Below are 25,627 nucleotides of genomic sequence, written 5' to 3'. Positions count from 1 at the left end.
GATGTCTCAAGAAGGGTAACAATACAAAAACACACACACACATTCTTGTATTTGTTAACTTCTTGAAACCTCCGAAAAATGCCTACCTCTTTAGGACCACCCTTTCTAGATATATAAAGATTTGTATTAACAACATTAATAATATATACATACTATGCAAATATAAAACAGCTTGTTGTGAAAAATGTGTTCAAATTTCACAAGAAAAAGGTCACAATTTCACAAGAAAAACTTAGAATGTTGGCAGTATTATAATAAAACTTGTCATTTTACTCAACGCAAGTCAAAAGTTTACAAGAAAAACTGAACATTTGTGCAATGTTATGATAAAATTTGGAATTTTACTCAATAACAGTCGCAATTTTACAAGCAAAGCTTAAAATGTTGGCAATTTTATGAAAAAGTCGTAATTTTACTCGACAAAAGTCACAATTTTATAAGAACATTTAAAAATGTTGGCAATATTATAATAATATTCAGAATTTTACTTGGCAAAACTATGACAAAAGTCAGGATTTTACTCAAAAAAAGGTCACTATTTTACAAGAAAAACCAAAAACTTGGCAATATCGTGATAAAAGTCAGAATTTGATATGACAAATGTCACCATTTTGCATTAAAAAAGTAATATTTTTACATAAAAATGTAATCATTTTACAAGGAAATATTGCAATATTACAGAAACAGAAAGAATATGACATAATGTTCCCAATTTTATAAGAAAAAAAAGTCTACAAATTGTAAAAAAAAAGACTGCTTTTAGTTTTTTTTATTTTTGGGGGGGAATTTTTTTGTTTGTAATTGTTTTTTAATCCTCATTATTTACTTCAAGTTATTACAGTATGTCTCTATATATTTTTATTTATTTAATTTTTTTATCAATTTTGGCCAAAGGGGGCGCATTTCATTTTCTTACACACACTTGTTATTTCATAGGTTGACCAGAGGGGGAGCACTTTTAAAACCAACACACAGTCAATTTGAAAAATCCTTCCTTTTTGGGACCACCCTCATTTTGATAGATTTCACCACCAGGGGTGCAAATGAGACATTCTCTACTAGATGCAATGGTTTTCCGTATTGGGACCATGATTTATGTCCTAACTTGTTCACCGGTCCTCATATGGAAGGTTCTTTTTTGATGTGTTCAGAAGGGTAGAAACACAAGAACACACACACACACACATCAGTGTGAGTGTGATGTTGTAATTACAGTTTGATATGATGTAATAAAGGTGTGTTTATTTTGCCTCCTCAGGTACTTGAACTACTTTGCAACCAAGCCCAGCCCCACAGGTGTCCTACTGGACTTATGGGAAGCTTGTCACCAAGGCGACGCAGACCTGGTCTCTCTGGCGACGGCGCTGGAAGAGATGGGCAAGAGCGAGGTGCTCGTCGTCATGACGACAGATGGGGACTGTTGATTGGCGGCGGGCAAAGAAGAATGCTAACAATGCACCTGCCTATGACAGCACGTACGTGTAGTCGTCGCTTCATGTACTCGATTACCTCTTTTTCACTTCAAAAACCCAAAACCGACTCGCCGACGTTTGAAAGCCCTTAAAAAGTCCCCACGTGGCGAGAAAAAGCTGCTTTGCCACGTAGGAAACAAAAGAAGAATGTATGCCGACAACAGCCAACGTGGGACGGCAGCACGGGAGGAAGCGCACCATCCGACGCCATCACACCTCAGGCCAGTCAGACGCCTTTTTGTTTGCAAATCTCCACCGTGGTCGTGGGCGGACGCAACAAGTGCGCGCCCACCTGGGGGCGGCAGACGCGCTCAGAACACACGCTCATTCATCGGCTGGGATTTGGGACAAATCCTCCCCAAGTCCAACTCTTTCTTTCCTACCAACAAAATGCCTCAAAGCCTCGGCGTATATTCATCACCGCAACTCGCCGTAATCTCCTTCGCCACCGTTTTCTGGTCATCCTTTAAAACTTTTCCCCCGCCGGGGGACACACTTTTTTTTTTAAGTTGCACGTCGTTCCATAAAGCAGGCGTACATTCCCCCCACACAAAAGTCTCCATTTAGCGAGGCCGTGCACGAACAAGGCAAGCGATAGTGTGTAACTTTTACCTCAAGACAAGATGCTTTGTGTTTTCCTAATCTGCCTGCTTTGTGGTCAGGACTCCTCAAGCTATTTTCTCATCCCAAAGTGTTAAGTTTGGAAGAAAGAGCAAGAAAATAATACAACACAAAAGTCTTCATATCTTTGAAATCCCAAAACCAAAACACTTTGCAGTACCACTCGAGCAGTGAGTCATGTCGCTGCTTTGTGTGAATGAACTGGAAATAGAATGTGTGTGCTGCACAACAGCCCACCTTTATTATGTGGATATTTTGGCTGGTCCACATAAAAAAAAGCTTGCTTCGACCCATTAGATTGTGTGTGTGTGTGTGTGTGTGTGTGTGTGTGTGTGCGTGCGTGCGTGCGTGCGTGTGTGTGTGTGTGTGTGTGCTCTATGCAAGTGCAAAAGACAAGAAAAGCATTCTGACTTCTTTTGCTTTCCTGAAATAATAATTCTATTTTTTCAAATAAAGAGCATAACTGACAGGGTTTTTGATTTTCTATCCAACAAAATTAAGAATGCTTAACTTTTTTTTTTTTTTTTTCCCCCCGAATGGATCAACGGTTATTACCAAAAGTGTGAAGTTCTCAACACAATGGTTTCAGTACAACAAAAGGACCGGAAGTGTAAGCAGTATTTATTATTGGATTGTTTCCATGTAGCATTGATGCTGTTTTGCTGCAGATGGATGGACTCCTCCTTAATCGCTCCTCTTGAAAAAGAAATAAGCCTTTGTTTCAATAAAAAAAAAAAGAAAAAAAAAAAAATGGAAGAAAATTACAACAAAAAAATGGAAGGAAAAGCAAATGTATTTCAGTGACATTTTATCTCTGTAAAATACCAGTTGTAAATAAACATCTAGCCTTCTTACCTGTAACTAAATATAATTTTTATGCAATAAATTATATTTCTTAGTTTAAAAAAAGGATTTGGTGTGGTTTGTTTTTTGGCAGGATCTTGAAGGAACGTGAGTACACCGAGCACATTCCCGCAACCTTTTTTATTACATACTTAAGAGTAGTCTGTGTACAGCTTGTATAGCAGTATGGATCAACGCAGTCATTACTGTGTAATAGCTAACAACACATTGTGTCCAAAATGTAAATATTTCATGTGACACCATTGCCTTAATCCCCTCAGGTATGAAATTGACCAAAACTGCAAAAGCTTTTGATTTTTTCTACCAGTTTATTAAATGAATCTGCAATTAGAACCAGAAGCATATTTAAACATTACCATTTGATATTTGCTTTGAGGTTTACGTCCACAGACACACTTGTACCATGTCTTCCACTTTGAAATACAGTACTTTAATATACAACAAGTATACTGGTGTATCAGAAAATTATTTTATAAAAATGAATAATCAATCAAAATAAAATGTGTACACAATTGAATGTTTTCCTGCTGTTAAAATGTCAAGTATTTCCAGTAGAAAGTCTAGAAAAGAACAAGAACCTTGCCCTCTACTGCCCTCTGCCGGTCAATGTCGTAATAGCTCGTACTTTCCCAACAGTTGCAGCGTAGACTTTGGCACCAAAACAGATGGCAGTTATTGTCCACGTACAACAATGATAATATCAACAATATGTAAACAACAATGTATACAAAGTAGGTCTGTGAATAAAGGGACAAGCGGTATAAAATGAATGGTTGGATGTATTTACAGGTAGTCAAGTAGTGCGATGAATGGTCCTCACAGCGCACTTTGGTTGTCTTAATGGAGACGAATAAATGTTTTGTGATAGAAGAATTCAGGAAATGTGCTCAGTCGTGGGTCTTTAAGTCTTTCAACATATTTAAAAACATGATCCCATGAGTCCTGCGATGAGTTAGCGACTTGACCGCAACCCCGAGAGGGACAAACGGTAGGAATTGGATGGATGGATGGCTTTCACGGGATCAGATGGTTTGTCCAAATGATCTCAGTTGTCCAAATTCAAATTGTCCTTAAACTAACCACTTTTTTCTTTTGTTTATGACACTTCTGGTCACGTGACACACCCCCACAAATTATATTTGTGATGCAGCTTTCTTGTCTGCTAAAACAATAAGGGAGCTTAAAACAATATTCACATCTAAATTGTGATTCATATTTATTATAAATCGATTCAGAGTTTTTAAGAATCGATTTTTTTTTTTTTTAATGTTAAATCAATTGACAACCCTAAGAGTGTATTGTGGACTTTTGTGTCCTTTGAGGTCAATTGTCTGCTCTATTTTTGTCCATAACTTTGGCTGAGTTACTCTGAACGGAGTTATTTTTTTCATGTATAATTTGAATATTTTCATTTCAAATACATCGAAACAATGGGAAATAATTAGGGATGTCCGATAATGGCTTTTTGCCGATATCCGATATTCCGATATTGTCCAACTCTTTAATTACCGATACCGATATCAACCAATATATACAGTCGTGAAATTAACACATTATTATGCCTAATTTGGACAACCAGGTATGGTGAAGATAAGGTACTTTAAAAAAAATATTAATAAAATAAAATAAGATAAATAAATTCTAAACATTTTCTTGAATAAAAAAGAAAGTAAAACAATATAAAAACAGTTACCGTATTTTTCGGAGTATAAGTCGCACCTGCCGAAAATGCATAATAAAGAAGGAAAAAAACATATAAGTCGCACTGGAGCCTGACCAAACTATGAAAAAAAACTGCGACTTATAGTCCGAAAAAAAACGGTACATAGAAACTAGTAATTAATGAAAATTAGTAAAATTAACTGTTAAAGGTTAGTACTATTAGTGGACCAATCATGTGTGCTCACAGACTGTATCCCTTGCAGACTGTATTGATATATAATGTAGGAACCAGAATATTAATAACAGAAAGAAACAACCCTTTTGTGTGAATGAGTGTAAATGGGGGAGGGAGGTTGTTTGGTTTGGTGCACTAATTGTAAGTGTATCTTGTGTTTTTTATGTTGATTTAATAAAAAAATAAAATAAAAAATAAAAACGATACCAATAATAAAAAAAACGATACCGATCATTTCCGATATTACATTTTAATGCATTTATCGGCCGATAATATCGGCAGGCTGATATTATCGGACATCTCTAGAAATAATTTTAAGCCCAATGGGCGAGGGTCAGCTAAAGGACAATAAAGTCCTCAAAATATTTTGGATTCATATTTTTTTTCTACTTTTTTTGTTAGATACTCTTAATGAACTTGAGTCCTACATTATTTAGGTCATCCCCACACATACTCACTGTGCATATTATGCCATGCATCAGCAGCTAAAAGGAGCTCTTGTAAACCGCTTTGAAAAAGTTTTAGTATAATCTTTATACCAAAATATAGAATGGATTCTTAGTGAGTTGGAAGACTCTGATCTGTGAAAGACAAACTCATCAGATGGCGTGGACAATCAGGAGGGACAGAGCGGATCCAACAGCGAGTCCCAGGGTGAGGAAGAAGGACATGACAACCCCTGTGGCCTCTGCCTGCTCTCGGGGAACCACTTTTGGCCCATAGATCATGGGCAGAGTACCCAAGTAGCCGTTGGAGAGCCCAAGCAGGCAGTTAAAGACCACCGGGTACGCATCATGAGTGAAGAGCACAGTGTGGAGGTGGTCCCTGGGCTGGTAGTTACAGAAGATGATGAGTGGCACCAAGGCTGACCTGCAAAGCACCAAAGCTGGTAGAACCCGGCTGGTGGGTCCAGGGACTTGCAGCCAGGCTGTGGCTTGTCTGCCGCAGAAGTCCGCTACGTTGTACAGCAGGAAACAGGTGACGGGCACAAAGTAGGTGGTGGTCCAGGGGCTCCCGCTGTCCTTGTTGACGGACTGGACGCCGGACGACACAGCAGGGAACACCAGGATGCTCACGCAGAACACGCTGAAGACGCTCAGGCCGAGGACCCACGTCTTTCTGAGGATGGGCTTCAATGGCGGGATGTGGAATGTTGTTGCTGCGTCGCTGCTCTCTGATGGATTGTTTAAGGGGGCGGCCTCCATGTAGCGTCTGCACGGAGGAAGAGGAGACGCGATATCATGAGGTCATATAGAGCAGTGCTTTTCAACCTTTTTTGAGCCAAGGCACATTTTTTTCACACACAAAAATACAGAGGCACACCACCAGCAGAAAAGGTTGAAAAATTAAACTCCGCCAGGTTGTCGTGCCTTATTTTGAATTGGTTGTTGTTTCCTGTGTGTAGTGCTTTAGTGTCTGTCTTGCGCTGTTATTTTGGTGACCCTTCCTGTTTTGTTGGTGTTCTCCTGTAGCAGCTTCACGCCTTCTTTTGAGTGCTATTGCCCGCACCTGCTTTGTTTTCGCAATCAAGACTATTTAAGTTGTGCGTACTCTATCCTTCTTTGTGGGGACATTGTTGATTGTCATGTCATGTACGGATGTACTTTGTGGACGCCGTCTGTGCACCACGCCGTAAGTTTTTGCTGTCGTCCAGCATTCTGTTTTTGTTTACTTTGTGGCTAGTTCAGTTTGACTTTTGTTTTGCATAGCCATCCCTATGCTTCAGTGCCTTTTCATAGCGGGACTTGCCTTTGGTTAATTTTTACCTGCACACTGTCTCCCGCTGTGCTCTGCATATTGGAATCACCACAAACCATCCTTGACGCAATGAACTACCTGCTGCCACCTACTGACATGGAGTATTACATGGTTACCCTGCCAAGCTCTACACAGCACAGGCACTAGACAACGGCACATTATTCTAATTATTGATTTGCAAAAAATATTTTTTGGACCAATTAGGTGAAGTTGCATAATTTCCCACGGCACACCAGAAAAGTGGTTGGAAAAACACTGATATAGAGCCTTTCCCAGATGACTTTGAGACAGGGTCATTAAAACTAAAAACACATGTTATTCTTTTGAAATAAAGTTGTATTCTTTCTACCGATATTGATGTAGGTTCATTATCAGCAAAAAAATCAGATGATATCGGCTCGCATGTAAAGTCTGCGATACAAGAAGTTCTGCCGCGTGTTTACTTGTGCAAAGCATCTGAATGTCCTCCAATAAGGACTCCAGGTTGGTCTTTTCTTGTATTTTAGTCAAGTCATTCACAAAATGAATGACTACTAGGAGCTAGCAGCTACACAACAGCCAAGCACACACTAGCACACAAGCTAAACAAATGTAATAGGTGTGCTTAATTGAACACTATTGCAGTCTAAAGCATTTGTCAATATAAATAAGTATCACATAAATGTACACTGTGTTCCAAATTATTATGCAAAGTACATTTTACTCAAATGTTCATAAATAATTGATGCAAATGTCAGTCAGAATAATGTTCAAGTCATCAGCCGTTAGAGTTTAATTCAAATTTCATTGAACAAATCTCGAAATGTATTTTTACAATAAATAAATACAATAAATAAGTCAAAAGTCCACTGTTCCAAATTATTAAGCACAAGAGTGTTTCAAGACATTGTATAGGCTGTAAAGAACTCAAACTGGTTACATGTTAAATTTCTAGCATTATAAGACCATATAAATAAAAATATTTTTGATTGAAATAAGTTTTGATTAAACAGGCTGAGTTATATGTTAATATAGGACCCCTTTATTGTTATCACTTTCATAAGCCTTGCATTCATTGAACTTGTGAGTTCTTGGACTGTTTCAGCTTTAATTTCTTTGCAGGATGTTCGAATAGTGTCCCAGAGCTGCTGCTTGGATATGAACTGTCTCCCACTCTCATAGATCTCTTGCTTGATGATGCTCCAGAGGTTCTCAATAGGGTTGAGGTCAGGAGAGGATGGTGGCCACACCATCAGTTTCTCTCCTCTTATGCCCATAGCAGCCAGTGACTCAGTGGTGTTTTTTGCAGCATGAGATGGGGCATTGTCATGCATGAAGATTATTTTTTTTGTCGGAAGGTACGGTTCTTCTTTTTGTACCATGGAAGAAAGTCAGAAACTCTACATACATTGCAGGGGTCATTTTCACACACTCAGGGACCTACCAGCTCTCTCCCCATGATTCCAGCCCAAAACATGACACCCCCACTCCCTTGCTGCCGTCTCAGCCTTGTTGGGACATTGTGGCCATTCACCAACCATGGTGTGGGGGGGGGGGGGGGGGGGGGGGGGGGGGTCTGTGTTTACTAACAAAACATCATGGCGGAGCCAGAAGTCGAGTTTCTTAACATGGAGATATACTCACTACTTTTCTTTTGTCGAGCACAAAGAAAATAACATTTTAGTTAAATGTAAGTTGTGTCTTAGATCAAAGATCCCATCTACTGCCCAAAACAGCAATTCAAACCTGCTGAAACAGCTACAAAGGCAACATGCTTTGACGAAGCTAGTAAATAGAGACACAGACTCCGATGCCACTTCAGCTCCACTTAAGGATTTTAACGGAGGGACTGCTAGCCAGGACAACATTGATAGAGCCATTGCAGCGTATGCGCTAGAAGACATGCAGGCTATTTCTACAGTGGAGTAACCCGCTTTCAGGCAGCTAATTAGCATGATATCGGCGTCAAACAGCAAATGGCACAGTAAACATGTTCCACGTACCTGGACAGTGAGTACATAAACATGGAAAGCGAGCTAAAGAAAACACTCCAAACTCTGCCTCTGCTCATCATTCAGCACTGAAGGTACACACATTGTGAATTCTCTTGTATACTCTTTCATTCTAGACTTCTAGAGTGTTTGATTATCACATCACTCTAAATGTATAGACTATAAAGTTCACAAACATAAAGAGGGATGCTAGTGGGCCAGGCCAATCTTTCCTTATCTCTAAACTAAAACTGGGGAAATGCATAGTGTTCTGGGCTTCAGTACAGTGTTGATCTCCTGAAGACATGATTTTATTTCCAAATTCCTTGAGAGAAAAAAAATGCCTGGTTAGGCTTTGTGTATGCCATGTGTGCCTTCCTTGGGTGAAACCAGGTTTATAGCTATATTGTTATTATGCTGCTTGTTACTTATGTATGTTATGTTGCAGCTATTTAAAATAGTTCTGTCAATTTCTTCTGGCCTGAAATAAATTGACCCTTTGAAACATATCTTTGTCTTTGTGTGTTGTATGTAGACCACACGGCTTAGCAAATGCATGCCAAGTTGATCAACAGATTGTATTATTCTCCAGTGCAATAACAGTACTATAATGAAGGCTAAAAGGGCATTAATGGGAACCTTAAAAAAGAGAAAAAAATAAGTAACTAATTAGTTACTTTTCACAGTAACGCATTACTTTTTGGTGTAAGTAACTGAGTTAGTAACTGAGTTACTTTTGAAATAAAGTAACTAGTAACTGTAATTAGTTACTGGTTTTCAGTAACTAACCCAACACTGCTTACACATAAAGTCTATAACACAGAAACGTATTAGAAAGTGTTCAGTAACAAATGGGTCCGTATCATTCAACTTACTGTGTCACGCTCTTAACTTAATAAATTGCTGTGACCAAAAACATCAACACTCTACCTCTAAAGCATAAATCTGTCATAAGATAAGTATTTGCCGAACCTACATCCTTCTGAGAAATTTCACTTGATCAAGACATTCCACACATAAGTGTATGATTTTTGCTGATATCGTATCAGACTTATACAAAATAAAAGCTCCCATATCCCAAGCCTCATTTTTACTACAGAAAACTTGGATGAGAAGATGAGGGAATATCTTATGGATTTAGGTCTTGTCTCTGGCTGCGCCATTCAAAAACAGTTTTGTGTTCATGTGAAATCACTCTTAAAGCTTTATCATTTGGCAATAAACTGGTGAGCTAATGCAGAACTAAATATCGTTCTTATCTCATGCCACTGCGACACGTGAACTGTGTGACCAATGAAGGACGAAACGTACACTCAGGCTCCAAATGTCATCTCTGCTAGTGATTATTCACAACACATTTGTTGGTCGTGTACCTTGAAAAGGCCAGTTTGGGCAGCAGCAGGTAAGCAAAGATGCAGAGTAGGATGAAGATGTCTGCAGTCAGGAAGTAGGCCAGGGCGCTGTCTGTCACGTCCTCCGCCAGGGCGAGGTCTGCTACAGACGCTACAGCGCTCAGTGTTCCTCCCATGGCCTGACCTGAGACACAATGTGCACTCCAATCACCTGACAGATACTAGTGCTAGTATGAGTACTACACGTCAAGACTTAAAAGTAAAGGCAGCACATAAAGGCACCATGGTGAGTACTCACAACCCTCCACATATATTTAGCTTTAATGTTAAATGAATACGTTATTTTAAAAGACACAAAACACCCTCAAAGGTCGACAATTACTTAGTAGAGCAGTTCACCTTAATAGACACCTACCTGCACATGACTGAATATGTTCATTAGATTTAAGCATCATTCAGGCAGAAAATAAGGAAAATAACAAATTGTGCTACATTATTAAAACACCTTTGTGAGCCTGAAGTATAAAAACTCTAAGACAAAAGCTTTAAAAACGTTTAAGAAATCACTTTTTAGAACAAGTACAATTGTGAAGCAAAAACACTGGCGCACATTTGGGTCTGATCTACTAAGATCCAAATAACACATGCTAAACAGTGTGTGCAAACTCTAAAATTGTGTGTACTATTAAATGGGCGTGTCATAGGTGATCTACTAAGACTGAGGGCCTGATCTACTAAAGGAAAAGGTACTAAAACACATCCACTGATCTACTAAACTTGTGCACAGAGTAAGTGAGCAAAATAAGGAGCGCAATCCATTTAGCGTGTCTGTCTTCATTAGATTAGATTAGATTTATTGGTCCCCGTGGGGAAATTCATTTTCACTGCCGTACATTTAAACAATAGACATTACACATCACATAACAAAAATACATCATACATGACAAACACATTTATTGGCTTGTCAGACAGGTCGGCCGGGCCTGCTGTTAAGGGCAGCTATAGCTGCAGGGATCAGGCTTTTCCATGAATATGCAGAATATATGCTGATCATCAGAACATCCACAATACTGGGAGGAGAACATGCAAACAAAATTATTTAGCAAACAGTGGGATTTCTTAAAACTAAAATGGTTTTTGTGGGGGCTGTTTTGTGTCTGTACGTCTAGAAAGGACGTGCAAACTGGCATTTGTGCAAAAATAGCTGTGAGAAATGAGACAATCACGCTGCAGCTTGGTCCTCATCAGCAATATTATTTTATAAGTTTATAGTTACTGAATGACTTAAGGGGCTGATTAAAACAAATTCAATTTCTTGGTGTCTGTTGGTGTGTTTTTTTATGGCATTTATTTTTTAATTTATGTGTAAAAAAAAAATTATTGTAATATGCATTTATATTTGTCTGGAACATTGCAGCGCACACTCGTAGTTAGTGCCAGCATCTCCCAGGGCGTATCTTCAGCGCACTTGAAATATTGGTTTTATTGTAGATGCAATGCAGGACTAAAATGCCTATAACAAGTGGTACATAATGAACTGCTGCATGTTTCAAAATGTAGAAAAATGCCACTAGTAAGAGCATGATAACATGAATGTGCAGTCAATGAGTGTATCCAAGGTGAAAGTCACAAAGTTCACACAAAAAGCTTAATTAAACAGGGCGGTCTGCACCACTTTTCAATTGCACACGCAGTCTCACTCATAGTACACGTAATTTTATAGTTTGCACTTGCTGTTTAACACGTAGTATTTGGATCTTAGTAGATCATGCCCTGTGAGTACAATTAATAACAAGTAGAAAAGTGGTGCAGGCCTTCCTATTTAAATGATATTTTTATACTGTATGTACTATGTGGCTTTTACCAACTCATTTACTGCACACCCATTACATCATATGCTCCAACCTGTGGTGTTTTGTTATATTGTGGAAATGCAGCACAAATATAATATGTACCATCTTTTCTGGGCGATATAGAAGTGTAATATCTACAGAACCTACTTTTAGCACGCCTAGGTGCACCTTGGGAGGCACCGGGGTGTTGAGATGGTGTGCCTAGACACAACAAAATGCATATTGCAAGACTTTTCTTTGAGATGGATGTACCATAGAAGATATATTTTAAATAGGGATGTCCCTATCAATATTTTTGGCTTTAAACTTGATCCGATTCTGAGACCCGGATGCGATACTTTGACAATAGAATATAGAACTAAAAATGTTTTAGAGCAAGTAACTAAACACAATAACCCAGTTATATAAAGCTTATCTTATTATATGTAGAACTTGCCAATATTGTTGTAAATCAGATGATGTACAACGTTTGTGGTATTAAATGCTACACACATTTATTTAACAAAATTAAGTGTCGAGTGCACAATACCCAAACAAAAGCAAAAACTACTATTGGTTCCCATTTAAAAAATTTGGGTGTTGCCCTCAAAGCCTTCTTTTATGCATAAACTTAACCCCGACTTTGTAAACAATAACAAAACAAAAAAACGAACAAAAAAGGGATTTTGTAATAATAAGAACAAGAAAAATAAAACATATCGTTTTATCATGTATGGTTTCTATACTGCTACTTCAACAGGTATCAATAGTATCACTTCTGCATCGATCACCCCTACTTTATATTAAAATTTTAGTGGTTAGCTTCTTGTGTCGTCCTGCTCGGTGTGTAGCATGCCTAGCCATTAATTTTCCTCTAGTCCTCCCATGATAATAATACTTGGAAAAAGCTCATTATTTTCCACCATGGGGGTGAGCATTACTATATTAGAAGCGGCTTGTAGATAGACAACGTGTTTGTCGCAGTTTGCAACTTGACGGAATATTCTCTATCTCAAATGTCTGTATTAACAGCGTGATAGCCTCCTTTTTTTTTTTTTTTTTACAAATACAGATGCAAAACAGCGCCTGCAGAACAGTTTCAGTCTTGATTAATCACATGGCGAGCCCGAACTGATTATGTTTGCATCTCCTGCTTCCAGAATTGTGGGCGTTCTGAGAATCAGCATATATTCTGCAAATAAATGAAGACAAATGCGCTTAATGGATTGCGCTTTCCATTGGGTTAATTTCAGAGACGCAATCTTCTGCGCACAAGCTAAGGAGATCAACTTTGTGTGGGCTATCAAGTTTTAATACATGCAAACCTTTAGTAGATCAGGCTCCAACTGTCTAACTTTTGCAAGCAAATGTTTTTCATTAACAAAAATCTGTTAAACCAATCTATATTGTTTACTATTCTGAATCCTTGAAAAAAAAATGTAAACATTGTGTACATAAAGTACAGGACAGATAGTGTTTGTTGCCATTTAAAGCCATTTTTTAAATTAGTAATGCATAAATATATTTTTTTAGAATATGCCGAGGGACAAAGAAATGAGCTGTGAGCCAAAATGGCCGCACGTTGAGCTCCTGTGCTGTAAGCAGCAGACTGCAGTACCTGCTATGAGAGCCTGAGAGATCCTCATGGGGAAGTGACCACTGATACCAAACACGCTGCCACAGAAGATGTTAGAAGCTCCGCTGACGACGGCCACGCTGGCCAGTGTGCCTGCGAAGAACTCTGACTTGCATTGGGAGACGTCCACCTTCACCAGCACCGTGGTCACAACAAACACCAGCAGGATGACAAAGAGGGATGACAGGATGCGCACATTTGGAGACAGCCTGAAAAATGACAACACATACAAAATGGAGCAGACTGATTTCACAGTTCAGCAGCTATGCAGAACAATACAGCAACACAACAAATAAAGATTTCATTTTTTTATATTCAATAGAGACCAGCGATTTCATTGTAAAGAAGAATAAGTGAATTTAGAGTTTTTGAGTAATAACTTAGTCTGACAGGTCTTAGTTTTGCCATGAAAACTATTTCTAATGTCATAATTTAGGATGACAACAAGTAGCAAGACAAACATGTGACCAAGAAAAAGTACTTCAACTATTCTGTTCATTGTCTTGCTGAAATTGCAAGATAGTTAAAATGTTGTTTTGGCGTAAAGTTTTATTATGAAACACACATGATTTTTGTAGTCTGTAATTAATGTGTCAAAGTATGCATCTATGTAAGACACTGTGCGTGAGTGAGTTTTACAAAAACATAAGATACATACTACAGTATTGTGACCTTTGTTTATGGACATTTCGGTAAGATGAGAAAAATGGGAATGAAATGGTGCATGTGACCTGTTGACGAGGATGTAGTTGAGAATCAAACACAGCACCGAGGGCACCGTAGACGCAAACGTTAGGTAACTTTCAAAGTAGTCCTGTGAATAGACAGAGAAACAATTTGTTATTGCAGTTGCTTGACAGTTGAAAAAACTTTTAAATGAGTCACTGAAACATGGAGTAGACAGAAGGCCTTATCTACTAAGATCCAAATAATAGATGCTTTAAATAAAGTGTAGGAGACACTCGTGGAGACACTCATTTCTCTCCACATTTATGGCATCATATGGACCAACCTGCGGCGTGCTGTCACGTTGTTGACATGCAACGCACAAATACAAAACACAAAACCAGTGAAGTTAGCACGTTGTGTAAATCGTAAATAAAAACAGAATACAATGATTTGCAAATCCTTTTAAATTTATATTCAATTGCATACACTGCAAAGACAAGATATTTAATGTTCGAACTGAGAAACTTAATTTTTTTTTGCAAATAATCATTAACTTAGAATTTAATGGCAGCAACACATTGCAAAAAAGTTGGCACAGGGGCATTTTTACAACTGTGTTACATGGCCTTTCCTTTTAACAACACTTCGTAAATGTTTGGGAACTGAAAAGACTGATTTTTGAAGCGTTTCAGGTGGAATTATTTCCCATTCTTGCTTGATGTACAGCTTAAGTTGTTCAACAGTCCGGGGTAACCGTTGCCGTATTTTACACTTCATAATGCGCCACACATTTTCAATGGGAGACAGGTCTGGACTACAGGCAGGCCAGTCTAGTACCCGCACTCTTTTACTATGAAGCCACGCTGTTATAATACGTGCAGAATGTGGCTTGGCATTGTCTTGCTGAAATAAGCAGGGACGTCCATGAAAAAGACGTTGCTTAGATGGCAACATATATTGCTCCAAAACCTGTATGTACCTTTCAGCATTAATGGTGCCTTCACAGATGTGTAAGTTAAATGATAAATGATAAATGGGTTGTACTTGTATAGCGCTTTTCTACCTTCAAGGTACTCAAAGCGCTTTGACACTACTTCCACATTTACCCATTCACACACACATTCACACACTGATGGAGGGAGCTGCCATGCAAGGCGCTAACCAGCACCCATCAGGAGCAAGGGTGAAGTGTCTTGCTCAGGACACAACGGACATGACGAGGTTGGTACTAGGTGGGGATTGAACCAGGGACCCTTGGGTTGCGCACAGCCACTCTCCCACTGCGCCACGCCATCCCTAAAGTTGCCCATGCCTTGGGCACTAATATACCCAAATACCATCACAGATGCTGGCTTTTGAAGTTTGCACCTATAACAATCTGGATGTTTTTTTTCCTTTGGTCCGGAGGACACAATGTCCACAGTTCCCAAAAACAATTTGAAATGTGGACTCGTCAGACCACAGGACACTTTTCCACTTTGCATTAGTCCATCTGAGAAATGTTGTTCTTGAACTGTTTGTGAACAAATGCGTGAGCAAATTGTCAAAGTGGTGACCCTCGCCCCATCCTTGTTTGTGAATGACTGAGCATTTCATGGAAGCTGCTTTTATACCCAATCATGGCACCCACCTGTTCCCAATTAGCCTGTTCATCTGTGGGATGTTCCAAATTGATGAGCATTCCTCAACTTTCTCAGTCTTTTTTGCCACTTGTGCCAGCTTTTTTGAAACTTCCAAATGAGTTAATATTTGCAAAAGATAACTAAGTTTACCAGTTCGAACATTACGTATCTTGTCTTTGCAGTCTATTCAATTGAATATAAGTTGAAAAGGATTTGCAAATCATTGAATTCTGTTTTTATTTACGATTTACACAACGTGCCAACTTCACTGGTTTTGGGTTTTGTATATATGTATCATATACAACCTTCTCCAGTATATATTGAAGCACGATCTAGACAACAGCCTTCAGCTATAAAATTACATTGCTGAATAGACGAGTACATAGATGTATGTTGCGGGTTCGCTCAAAAATTATATCACCATTCAACCAATGATGGCTCAGTCGCAGATTTCGAGTTGGGGATGTTTATTGGACCAACTCCAAGTCACCAGTGCACTGTGTGCAAAAAAAAAATACGGTGCAAAAATTGGTGAAAATGAAAAGTAAATACAAAAAAAAAAAAAAAAGTATTTACAAAATGCAGGAATGAAAAAAAAATCATCTGCCACTCAACAATCCCCAATCACTGTTTGCACTATTCTCCAACTCTCCACAACCAACCTGCTTACCACCCCGACTGAATGAACAGTCTACCTAAACTAGTCCAAGCCCCTCCCTCGGGCATACCACTGACAGGGGAAAAGGGTGAAAAAACAAGCTTGTACCCTTGAAGTACATATCTAGATAATAATTGACAATATTTCATGCTAAACCATGTCTATATATCCATTACATATCAAATGAAACTGAATATTTAGCGAATCCATGAATAAATAATAAGTCCACCTTAAGACCACTTGGTCTGGTCCACTGGTCAATGCGCACTTATATAATGCATATGCCATCTGAACGCGCAGCGTCCTTTTGACTGAACTCCATGTGACGCCATGACGACAGCATAAAGCTCGGTGAGTCTCTTGTGTGTGCGTGCTTGTGTCTCGCGATGTGGTGTACATCTGACTACACCCCACTCAAAACGTTATATTCTCCAAGTCACAACACTGACATTGTCTTTGTGACAGTGTGCTTGCTCCCGCTGTCAGCGTGCAGGTGCGTCCTCGCTCTCCTGGCCAAAGAGAACGAGGGACGTGCCGGTCCTCAAGTGACGGCGTGATACAAACACACCCCTAAAAAAAGGCATTGAAGCTGAGGGAAGGCTATGCAGAACGAAACTAAAACTGAACTGGCTACAAAGTAAACAAAAACAGAATGCTGGACGACAGCAAAGACTTACAGCGTGTGGAGCAGACGGCGGCCACAAAGTACATCCGTACATGACATGACAATCAACTCCAAAATAGGAGCGCAAGACAAGAACTAAAACACTACACACAGGAAAACACAGAAAAACTCCAAATAAGTCACGGCGGGATATGACAGGTCGTGACAGTAGACCTACTTTGAGACAAGTGCTATAGTGATGCATGGTTGGTTATGGTTATGGTTTGAATTCATATCAGGCAATTGCGACGACTTTTTACTGTCAACTGACATCTTTTTTTAACGATTTGTGCAGCTGGTGTGCCTCCGGATTTTTTCAACGCAAAAAATGTGCCTTGGCTCAAAAAAGGTTGAAAAACACTGTTCTAACTTACAGATCTAAGTGTCCTAAAGTCTAGAAGTATTTCTAATGTGGTTAATGTGTTCTGGTGGCATGTCGAAAGACACTCTGCCCAGTCACAAAAGTCACATGGATCCCTTTGACACATACACTTGAACATACACATACACACACACACACACACACACACACACACACACACACACACAAGGGGTCTATTGTGGATACCGTTTCTGTATAGAGCTCTCCTGTTGGCCATACTCACACTGAAGTCAGATCGTTGCTCCTCAGTGCCGTTACTCATTTTATAAAGCCAGTAGCTTTTGGCTGTGATGAAGAAGTTCCATGGCAGCAGTGAGCCAATGCCCATCAGGAAGAAGATGATGTAGACCAAACAGTAGCGGTCATCAGGAATGGAGCGTTTGTCCAGGGTCGAATTATCGCTCTCCTCATCCTCTGATGAAGTGTCGTTGTCAAGGTGAACGGGTAAATAGGAGGAGTTGAGGTTTCTTGTTTCACCCATTTGCACCGTTTGAACGTGTAGCACGCTCACCAAGATGGGCCCAAAAATACAGAAAGCGTCATATAGAAATCTGCAAATTAGATAAAGAAAGGCCTGTTAAATTCAAAGTTACAGCTACTTAAAATCTAAAGTAAAAAAGCTTACTTTTATTTGCCCAGAAAACAAATTGGTGTATTGGGAGTTTGGGACCATGGTCTTCTTGGTATTTCTTCAACATATACTCACTGTAATACAAAGACGATATAAGAAAGAGAAATGAAATTCATTATTGAGTATATGATCTTATGAACCCTAAACAATCTAACAAGATCCAACACGAGAGCAGTGTCAAACAGATAATAACGCTCAGTATTAATACGGTAATACTATGTTGATGTTAATGCTAAGCTTCAAGTAAGACTGTCAAAATGGTATTAAGTTGACGTGTTTATTACTGTGGTTATGTTTTATTGGGAGCAATTTTTCTTTTGTGTAACATTCTAATATTATGGTCACATTATCCAGCTGTAAAGTCATACAATGCTGTTCTGTGTGTATAAAACATACAGGAAAACTATTTCCTACTATTAACAATTGTAGTAAAATCAGAACTTAGCGTTATTATCGATGTAAATGCATAATATTTTGATAGAACTTGTAGCGTTGCACATGTGTACCTAATATCGTGACCAGTTAGATAAGCATGCTGTAAAAACAACGAACATACACTGTATTAATTTAGAAATCAAGGATGAACATTTGACTACATTTCCTTGATTCCTTTTAAATGTTTTGTCTTTGAAGGTTCTGAACTCCTGTTGCCACATCGGTGTTGTCTTAAAGAAGAACTGCACATTTTTGGGACTTTTACCTATCGCTCATAATCATTATGGGAGACAAAAAGACAAAAGGTTTCTTTGTTTTGCTTTCACACAAAAAATCAAAAAGATCGGCTCGTTCTAGGTGGCTCGCAATGCAGCTAATGGGAGCAATCAATTCCACCTCTAAATAACTATAAAAATGCATTCAAAAACTGTCAACAGTACTTAATTTACGTCCCTAACCCATATAATAACCAAGCTGTAGCGACATTTTTATTGTAAGAGTGAACATGGAGGAACTCTTTCTCTAGCATAAGAACACATCGGCCTGTAAAAGCTAACTACGGCAAGAGATAAATTAGCTTCTACAACAACATGAAACGCGTTTGAGTTTGTAATGCACAACACTGCGATAAGACACCCATTTGTACTGACTGAAAAACATGAACAATCACATTACAGTGTCTGTAAAGTATTAGACAACACTTCATCTTTTGTTTGTACACAGCTGAGCTAGCCAGATAGCGTATGTACTGTAGTTGTACTAATGCGCATGGCGTGCTGCGTGTATCATGATCGATATTAAAGTGACTCACTCGATGGACAGTTGTTCGTCTGGTCCAGCTGGCCGGGGATGTTTCCCGTTGATTTTGGGTAAGCAATCCATTTATGTCGAAATAGCTTGCCTCTAAGTTCCATATTTATAGCGTCAAAATCGCTTTCATCGCCCTTTACCGGCCTCCTCTGCTCCAATATCTCACTTAGGGTTGTGTGGTATACTGGTACTAGTAAAGTACCGCAATACTAATGAATCATAATCGGTACTATGCCGCCTCTAAAAAGTACCAGTTCTCTTTCTCAACACACAATCACGGACTACTCACAAGCAGACACTGTGTAGACAGAAAAGGGAGAGTGGACGCATTTTGGCTTGAAAACTAACGATAAAGGTGAAGTTATAACACTGAAACGCTGCTCAAAAAGAGGTGCTTTAAGACATGGCTAGCTCGCTAGCGGCTAACGTCCATTTGCAGTCGGCAGTGTTTTAGCTACTTCTAAATCACTAATCCTTGCATCCATGGCGACAAATTGATTGATTGATTGATTGAAACTTTTATTAGTAGATTGCACAGTGAAGTACATATTCCGTACAATTGACCACTAAATGCCCGAATAAGTTTTCCAACTTGTTTAAGTCGGGGTCCACTTAAATTGATTCATGATACAGATATATACTATTTTCATAATACAGTCATCACACAAGATAATCATCACAGTATATAAATTTAATTATTTACATTATTTACAATCCGGGGTGTGGGATATGGAGGGGGGGGGGGGGGGGGGGGGGTGCGTTAAGTCTGGTTGGAATCAGCACTTCAGTCATCAACAATTGCATCATCAGAGAAATTGACATTGGAACAGTGTAGGTCTGACTTGGTACATATGTACAGCAAGTATTGGACACGGAGAGAGAGATCAGAAATTATAAGATAAAGTGACTACATTTGATTGTTTACATTTGATTATTTACATTCCGAGGAGGTATGATGAGGAAGGGAGGGTGTTAGTTTAGGGTTGAAGTTGCCTGGAGGTGTTGTTTTAGTGCGGTTTTGAAGGAGGATAGAGATGCCCTTTCTTTTACACCTGTTGGGAGTGCATTCCACATTGATGTGGCATAGAAAGAGAATGAGTTAAGACCTTTGTTAGATCGGAATCTGGGTTTAACGTGGTTAGTGGAGCTCCCCCTGGTGTTGTGGTTATGGCGGTCATTTACGTTAAGGAAGTAGTTTGACATGTACTTCGGTATCAGGGAGGTGTAGTGGATTTTATAGACTAGGCTCAGTGCAAATTGTTTTACTCTGTCCTCCACCCTGAGCCAGCCCACTTTGGAGAAGTGGGTAAGAGTGAGGTGTGATCTGGGGTGGAGGTCTGACTAGCTTGTTCTGGGATGTTTGGAGTCTAGATTTGAGGGTTTTGGAGGTGCTAGGGTACCAGGAGGTGCATGCGTAATCGAAAAAGGGTTGAACGAGAGTTCCCACTAGAATCCTCATGGTGCTTTTGTTGACCAGAGAGGAGATTCTATAGAGAAATCTTGTTCGTTGGTTGACCATTTTGATTACCTTGGTTGCCATTTTATCACAGGAAAGTATGTATAAATTATGTTTCTTACAAGTATCATCCTTGCAGGATGAGGAATAGCTAAACATGCTTCAGTACACACCGTAGGAGGATACAATAGCTCACCGGCGTCACCGCTAACAAGCTGGCGCGTCACAATGTAAACAAACGCCATGGGTGGATCTACACCTGACATCCACTGTAATGATACCAAGTACAAGAGCGTATCTAGTCGATACTAAAATGATTACATCAATATTTTTTATAATCATCAATGACGGCAAGAAGACACAATTGAAGTGGAGGCACCTAAATAAGACCGCCTACTATAGGATGTGTCCTGAAGAAAAGGTCAGAGAGCAGTTTAAAGATGGTCTGTAAAACATAATCTATGCAAACATTTGACCAAAGCACCACCAATACATGGTATGTAGCCCACAAAGAAGTGTTTTGAATGTAAAAGAAAAATAATAATATGACCCCTTTAAAAGTGCAATGTCATTTTTGATAATGTGCATTTATTGGGGGGGGGGGGGATTAAGGTTTTGGCAAGCAGAAAAATTGTTTATTTCACCAATGTTCCCTAAGATACGTATTGAGGCCATAAAGTGTGCTTTAATCGATTAATCAAACAAACTAATCAATAGATCCCTCGATTACTAAAGTAATAGATAGCTGCGGTCTTATAGCCAATTAGTGTACACCATTAATTAATCAACAATCAATTCCATACAATGATCAATTCAGCAGCGCGGTGGAAGGACGCCTGCCCAACAGTCCAGTGATTGGGATTCAAATCTCCGTTTGAACAACTCTGTGGAGTAGACATGTTTTTTCCAAGTACCGGTACTCCAGCTTCCTCCCACTTTTTAAAAACACGGTAAGTTAATTAGAGGCTCTAAATAGTCCTTAGATGTGAATGTGAATGGTTGTTCATCTATATATGTTGCGCTGTGATTGACTTAGGGCCAATACACCCTTTTCTGAAATAGCTCACATATACAGTCATGGTCAAAAGTTTACATACACTTGTAAAGAACATAATGTCTTAGATTTAGACTTCCTTTTATTGTCATTCATATTTGAACTTTACAGTACAGATAAGAACGAAATTTTGTTGCATTAGCTCGTGGTAGTGCAGGATAAAAGAGCAACAACATGGCTGTCTTGAGTTTCCAATAATTTCTACAACTCTTGTTTTTTTGTCATAGAGTGATTGGAGCACATCCTTGTTGGTCACAAAAAACATTCATGAAGTTTGGTTCTTTTATGAATTTATTATGGGTCTACTGAAAATGTGACCAAATCTGCTGGGTCAAAAGTATACATACAGCAATGTTAATATTTGGTTACATGTCCCTTGGCAAAGTTTCATTGCAATAAGGTGCTTTTGGTAGCCATCCACAAGCTTCTGGTTTAATTTTTGACCACTCCTCTTGACAAAATTGGTACAGTTCAGCTAAATGTGTTGGTTTTCTGACATGGACTTGTTTCTTCAGCATTGTCCACACGTTTAAGTCAGGACTTAGGGAAGGCTATTCTAAAACCTTAATTGGAGCCTGATTTAGCCATTCCTTTACCACTTTTGACGTGTGTTTGGGCTCATTGTCCTGTTGGAACACCCAACTGCACCCAAGACCCAACCTCCGGGCTGATGATTTTAGGTTGTCCTGAAGAATTTGGAGGTAATCCTCCTTTTTCATTGTCCCATTTACTCTCTGTAAAGCACCAGTTCCATTGGCAGCAAAACAGGCCCAGAGCATAATACTACCACCACCATGCGGTGGGAATGGTGTTCTTGGGATTAAAGGCCTCACCTTTTCTCCTCCAAACATATTGCTGGATACTGTGGCCAAACAGCTCAATTTTTGTTTCATCTGACCACAGAACTTTCCTCCAGAAGGTCTTATCTTTGTCCATGTGATGTTAGATGAAACATTTTTTTTAGCTGTTTGGCCACAATACCCAGCAATATGTTTGGGGGAGAAAAGGTGAGGCCTTTAATCCCAGGAACACCATATCTACCATCAAGCATGGTGGTGGCAGTATTATGCTCTGGGCCTGTTTTGCTGCCAATGGAACTGTTGGATTACCTCCAAAATCATCAGCCCGGATGTTGGGTCTTGGGCGCAGTTGGGTGTTCCAACAGGACAATGACCCCAAACACACATCAAAAGTGGTAGAGGAATGGCTAAATCAGGCTAGAATTAAGGTTTTAGAATGGCCTTCCCAAAGTCCTGACTTAAACGTGTGGATAATGCTGAAGAAACAAGTCCATGTCAGAAAACCAACAAATTTAGCTGAACTGCACCAATTTTGTCAAGAGGAGTGGTCAAAATTTCAACCAGAAGCTTGCCAGAAGCTTGTGGATGGCTACCAAAAGTGCCTTATTGCAGTGAAACTTGCCAAGGGACATGTAACCAAATATTAACATTGCTGTATGTATACTTTTGACCCAGCAGATTTGGTCACATTTTCAGTATACCCATAATAAATTCATAAAAGAACCAAACTTCATGAATGTTTTTTGTGACCAACAAGTATGTGCTCCAATCACTCTATCACAAAAAAATAAGAGTTGTAGAAATTGTTGGAAACTCAAGACAGCCATGACATTATGTTCTTTACAAGTGTTTATAAACTTTTGACCGCGACTGTATATGACCAGAACAAGAAACTGAATAGATGGACAACCATGACCTGTCAGAAGGATTTTAGTCTGTACAGAAAATAATCTCAACTTTGTGTGACTCCGAATCTAATGAAGTTTTTGCAGGTCCTTCTTGGAAAATACTCACAATTCTGATGATGAGGAATGTGACATTCACTATGGATATTGTTTTCTACTGTACCAACTGTATGAGTGGATGCAAGACTGCCATGTGACAACTTTGTGTGATAGGGATGCCAACGCAAGGAAAGTCACAGCAAGCATCACGGACACACAAACACACACACACACACACACACACACACACACACACACACACACACACACACACATACACACACACACACACACACACACAAGGTAAAATATGTTGCATGGACATAATTTAAAGGATTCTATGTTAAATCCACTATGGAATGAAAACAGCAAGTCAGCACAAAGCAAACCAAAGTTGTCTAGGTCAAGGAGGAAGAAGTCTCTTCACATGACAGTGGAAAGAGCAATGACACACATACTAACTCAAGACTGCTGACGGAGCAAGTTAGTTTGGAAATTTGCAAAATTGTTTTTTTTACCGCTTTTAATTGTGATGTTAATGTGCTAGTAGTTGATATGCTACTAGGTTTACATGGACAAAACTAGCTAAAAATCCTGCTTGTTAATTTGGCTACTACAATCTGACTCATACACATACGCGTTCAGGTCACCCATTTAACGCTGTATATGTAAATATACAAACATACCTCAATGTCGCCAAGTTATTCGCTGCTGTGTGTTTTCCTGTCACAGCGGCATAAATGTCCGTCAGTCTTCTGGCGTGTTCTGCTCTTGTGCGCCGAGAAACAGCAAGTGACACAAAAAGGAATCCATTCTGTTGACTATCAACATTCTCATTTCTGGTTCGTGCTTTCAGAGTAAAGGAGCTGTCAATTACACGCGCTGCTCTACACTGTCTAAAATATAAATTGTTTGCTTGGGATTATTTACTATTTAATTCTAATATTTATGTGATGTTATGAAACGACAAAAAACGAATATATGGTTGTTTGAAATAATCACTGCTGTAATTTTGAAATGTACACCGGATGTTACACCCTTGGGCGAGATCCAGGGGCGATGTTCCAAAATAAAGTAATGAATTTAATAATGAAAATTTTGGTTCAATTATCTTATCGTAATGTTTTCAGATTAGACGAATGACTTATAAATCTTTGCAAAATGCTACCATTGTACATTGTCAGAAAACGTTCGTTGTGATAGAATGTCATATGCAGTGTATAACGGTTCTATATACGATCTAATTATTTTATCTATCATGTATACTACTCCTTAATAAAGAATAGGAAGAGGTAATTTGTTGATATACATATATAATATATGTATATACATATACTTGTATATACATATATATATATATATATATATATATATATATATATATATATATATATATATATATATATATATATATATATACACACACACACAAATATTTTAGTGACGTGCGGTGAGTTTCATGGCTGGTGAGGCACTGACTTCATCACAGTCAGATTTACAAACATATGAACCCTAAAGAGTATCTTTATTCACCATTTGATTGGCAGCAGTTAACGGGTTATGTTTAAAAGCTCATACCAGCATTATTCCCTGCTTGGCACTCAGCATCAAGGGTTGGCATTGGGGGTTAAATCACCAAAGATGATTCCCGGGCGGGGCGCCGCTGCTGCCCACTGCTCCCCTCACCAGGGGGTGAACAAGGTGATGGGTCAAATGCAGAGGACAAATTTCACCACACCTAGTGTGTGTGTCACGACAATCATTGGTACTTTAACTTTACTTTAACTTTACACATACAAACTGTAGCACACAAAAAAGCCCATTTAATAAAAAAAACGTTATTATGGTCTTACCTTTACTTATAAATGAAGTCCATGCGCAGCTCCTTTTGAACGGAAGCATCGATAACTTGTTTATAGAAGTCTTCCTTATCTTTCTTCAGTTTTAAAAGTCTCTCTGTCTCGATGGAGATCTTCCTTTAAGTATTACCTCCTGCTTCGATTGAAAGTCCAGTTTTGAAAACTGTTTTATTTTAGATATGTAATCGTCCATGTGAAATGCCCAGGCGAGAGGAAAAAATAAACGATCGCTGCTAACTGT

General features: G+C 39.0%; 2 protein-coding genes across 4 annotated transcripts in view; one reads left to right on the top strand and one right to left on the bottom strand.

Moving 5' to 3' along the window:
* unc5b (unc-5 netrin receptor B) overlaps nt 1-2,433 on the top strand; it is a 116,414-nt gene extending 113,981 nt beyond the window's left edge. For all 3 annotated transcript variants that reach the window (XM_061959787.1, XM_061959796.1, XM_061959778.1), the window contains one exon: nt 1,259-2,433. In XM_061959787.1, coding sequence (XP_061815771.1) covers nt 1,259-1,424 — 166 coding nt within the window. In that variant the 3' untranslated portion in view covers nt 1,425-2,433. The remainder of the gene's footprint in view (nt 1-1,258) is intronic.
* Nucleotides 2,434-5,339: 2,906 nt separating this feature from the next.
* slc29a3 (solute carrier family 29 member 3) lies at nt 5,340-24,356 on the bottom strand. Its single transcript, XM_061959807.1, has 7 exons — nt 24,214-24,356; nt 18,023-18,102; nt 17,621-17,948; nt 14,134-14,216; nt 13,385-13,611; nt 9,956-10,118; nt 5,340-6,066 (listed from the first exon to the last, which is right to left on the bottom strand). The coding sequence occupies exons 3-7, from the start codon at nt 17,876-17,878 to the stop codon at nt 5,454-5,456; spliced, it is 1,344 nt and encodes a 447-aa protein (XP_061815791.1). The 5' UTR covers nt 17,879-17,948; nt 18,023-18,102; nt 24,214-24,356; the 3' UTR covers nt 5,340-5,453.
* Nucleotides 24,357-25,627: the final 1,271 nt, after the last annotated feature.

Source organism: Nerophis lumbriciformis, linkage group LG02 (assembly GCF_033978685.3).
Source record: "Nerophis lumbriciformis linkage group LG02, RoL_Nlum_v2.1, whole genome shotgun sequence".
Classification (NCBI taxonomy): Eukaryota; Metazoa; Chordata; class Actinopteri; order Syngnathiformes; family Syngnathidae; genus Nerophis; species Nerophis lumbriciformis.
The sequence above is the reverse complement of the archived record's forward strand: the minus strand, read 5'-3'. Positions and strand labels throughout refer to the sequence as shown.